The sequence below is a fragment of the Malus sylvestris genome, chromosome 2 (assembly GCF_916048215.2).
Source record: "Malus sylvestris chromosome 2, drMalSylv7.2, whole genome shotgun sequence".
NCBI classification, from domain to species: Eukaryota; Viridiplantae; Streptophyta; class Magnoliopsida; order Rosales; family Rosaceae; genus Malus; species Malus sylvestris.
In genome coordinates this window covers 20263589-20266714 of record NC_062261.1, presented here as the reverse complement: position 1 = coordinate 20266714, position 3126 = coordinate 20263589, and the positions used below count along the sequence as shown (strand labels likewise).

Genomic DNA, 3126 nt, shown 5'->3' with positions numbered 1-3126 from the left:
ATGATGCGCCTAGCGCTAGTCTTCACGTGATTATGGTACTAGAGCGTATATTATGATTACACCCAGTCCTGTTCATGGCAAAACTTATCTGCATGAGCTCGTGTGTTAGCATAGGTTGATGAGCACTTGATTTTATTATGCTACCGTTGAGATATTGTGATTTGGCGTATTTCTAGATTTATTGTTGATTTACAGTTGATTTCATACTTATATGTAATATGATTTTCTGGAAACTATACATGTTTTATGGCGATAGGTTAGTATGTTAAGAAAATAAATGTGTTTTATAAACCTTTGTTTTTGCCCACTCACCCTTTTGTTTTTTGCCCCTCCAGGACTTAGATAGCTGAATTCTCTGTGGCATACGAGGAATCTCCGGTGGTTCTAACTTATCCCTAAATAAATGTAGGAGCTTTTCTCGGTTGTGTAATAAGTACTTTAACTAATTTCAACTGCACTATTTATGTCGTACTGTCATCTATGCTCTGAACAGTTGTGTTTTATGGGTTCTTCCCACTATTGCACACTCTCTACTTTAGATTAAATAAATGTTAGCTTTGGTTTTAAAATTATCCATATTTTTCGTATGCATCATTTTCCTTTTTGATTACGTCACATTCGGGTGTCGGCCAGCATGACTCGACTCCGGTCGAGATGTGTCATTATACATTTGTACACAACATTATATAAGCGAATACTAATTACTATTAGATGAACTATGCACCTCACGCATCAATTCACTAAATAAGATTCTAATGTTCCAAAGAAAAAAATCTAATGAAATAGTAGTACAAGAGAATTTGGGTAGTGTTATCCATATAATTATTTTTACTTTTCACGTTTCTCTCAATTTTCGGTCATCAGATCAAATCAATTGAAGAAAATCAATAGCAAAATATTAAAAAAGACGTTTGAGAGGTAAAAATTTGTGGCGAAACTGTTCTCTAACCCGCTGAGTTGTCGTCGACGCGCATTTGAATGACAAACCTCCGTGCTTCGCCGCAGCCAACTCATTCATCCGACCCTTCTTTTCTCTGACTCTTGACTTCATCTACTCAACTCTCCCCATAATCTTCTCTCCCGTATTCGCGGGCCGACCATTTCCAATTCCAATTTTCTTTTACCAACAACCCAACTATCCAAGTCGTTCCCCACTTAATTTAATTTTTTTTTTTTGGTAAACCAAGTCGTTCCCCACTTGCACTCGCACTTGCTCTCTCCCTTCCCTTCGTACATATTTGACTTCATAATATTTTCCTCATCTGAGTAACTTCCCACATATATATCTATATATAACCCTCCTCTCTCTTCCCATACACTCTTAATCTCAATCGTCACCCACCACCACCAAAAAACCAAAACTCAAAAAATCCCACCAAACCCTCATAGATCATCGCCCAGAAATCAGGTTAAGCTCAATTTTGTTCACTTTGAAAGAATAGTTGCCGGTGATCGAGTCTTTGTGTGCAGTTTTGCTCGCCTGATCGTTTTATCTTGCGTAACAAAATCTATCTTTTTGTTTTTGGTACTTTAAGCAGTTGGGTATTTCGTACTTTTGATGAAATACCCTAAAAGCTTGTGTTTTTGGACTGCAAATCTAGACCATGTCCAACATCCCCACCTCTCTCTCTGAAATCTGCTTAACTCTCTCTCGTCTCACCATGTCCGAGGCCGACCCGTGGCCATTTTCTTGAACCAAGTCAATCTCTGACGAAAATCCATTCACTTCTCAACCCAAATTTCAGAACGCACAAGACAGATTTTCCTCCTTTTTCTCCCTTAAAAATGGCAAGGTTCAGAGGATTCAAGCTCGGAAAGCGCCTTTGCCGGGTCAGCCGTTGGTTCTTCGTCCGTGGGACCCGAACCCGACCCGAATATGCCCGGCTCAACCCGGGTTCTCCCTCGGCTTGCAGCTACAAACCCATGTCAAGGCTGCTCACCTGGGGTCGGAAGCTGTCCGCTGGGGCTAAATCTTTGTGCTGCAGCAAGCCAGGGTCGGGTTACAAGCGGTTGGGTCAGAACCCGGTTGAGAAAAACAAGCCTGTACCGGTGCCGAAGGGACATCTAGCTGTATACGTGGGCCAAAAAGACGGCGACTTTCACCGAGTTTTGGTGCCGGTCATTTACTTTAACCATCCCCTGTTCGGGCAGCTTCTGAGAGAGGCCGAGGAGGAGTACGGGTATGAGCACGACGGCGGGATCACCATACCCTGCCCGATGTCGGACTTTGAGAGCGTCAAGACCCGGATCGCCGCCGGGTCTGGTCACCGGAGGCTGACTTGGAAGCGCAGCGCCACGCTTTAGGTGCGATTAGTGAATAGCGATGATGGTGACGATAATATTCCACGATGGATAGTGATATTTTTTACGAATTTTTGTTGAGTTTTTAGTGATTTTTTACTTCCCTTTTGTTGACTTTTTAGTTTTTATATTTTTCGTAGATGTATATATTTAAGAAAGGAATATAATATATGTATGATTTTTTTCACAAGTGGGTTGCTTTGTGTGGTTGAAAATGGTTATGATATGATGATGATAGTGATTATTTTGGTTTTTTGGATGTGGAATGCAACAAAGGGTGATAAAAAGTGATTAGGATGGCAAGACTTTGACAGCTTCAAAATTATAGTGGTGGTGGTGGTCGTATTAATTGAAAACGTACGAAAGTGGGAGAGTGAGATTGTGATTGATATTAACCTCATTGGAAATGTGGTGCTTATGAGTAATTGATGAAGTTGAATACGACTTAAATGGAACTATGTGATTGAAATTGTATAGAACATGTGATGGGGTATTTTACTTCTGATACAAGTGAATTCAAATATGAGATTTGAGGTGCATAAAATAAATGTTCTTAATCGCTTGAACTAAAACGTTCTTGTAATAAAATACAAATTTTTACCTTTGATCTCATTAGCCATTTCGACTACAGACATAACATGTGAGAGGAGGGTGGATTAAATCACTTATGCTTGAGAAATTGTCATTCCACTTCCATACGTCTCAAAGTTTTCTAGATTATGCAAATGTTGTCAATAAAGATATTAGTACCATAAGAGTATTACTCAGCCATGGAGGTGGGCACGGTGGAGAATCTGAAATTAGAATCAACTGATGGAGGCAGTT

General features: G+C 40.1%; 1 protein-coding gene across 1 annotated transcript; it reads left to right on the top strand.

Moving 5' to 3' along the window:
- The first annotated feature begins 1101 nt into the window (after positions 1-1101).
- On the top strand, positions 1102-2491 carry LOC126604581 (auxin-responsive protein SAUR36-like). Its single transcript, XM_050271874.1, has one exon. The coding sequence runs from the start codon at positions 1786-1788 to the stop codon at positions 2302-2304; it is 519 nt and encodes a 172-aa protein (XP_050127831.1). The 5' UTR covers positions 1102-1785; the 3' UTR covers positions 2305-2491.
- The last annotated feature ends 635 nt before the right edge of the window (positions 2492-3126 follow it).

Coding starts and splice junctions, on each gene's coding strand:
- LOC126604581 (XM_050271874.1), top strand. CDS start 1,786: ATGGCAAGGTTCAGAGGATTCAAGCTCGGAAAGCGCCTTTGCCGGGTC.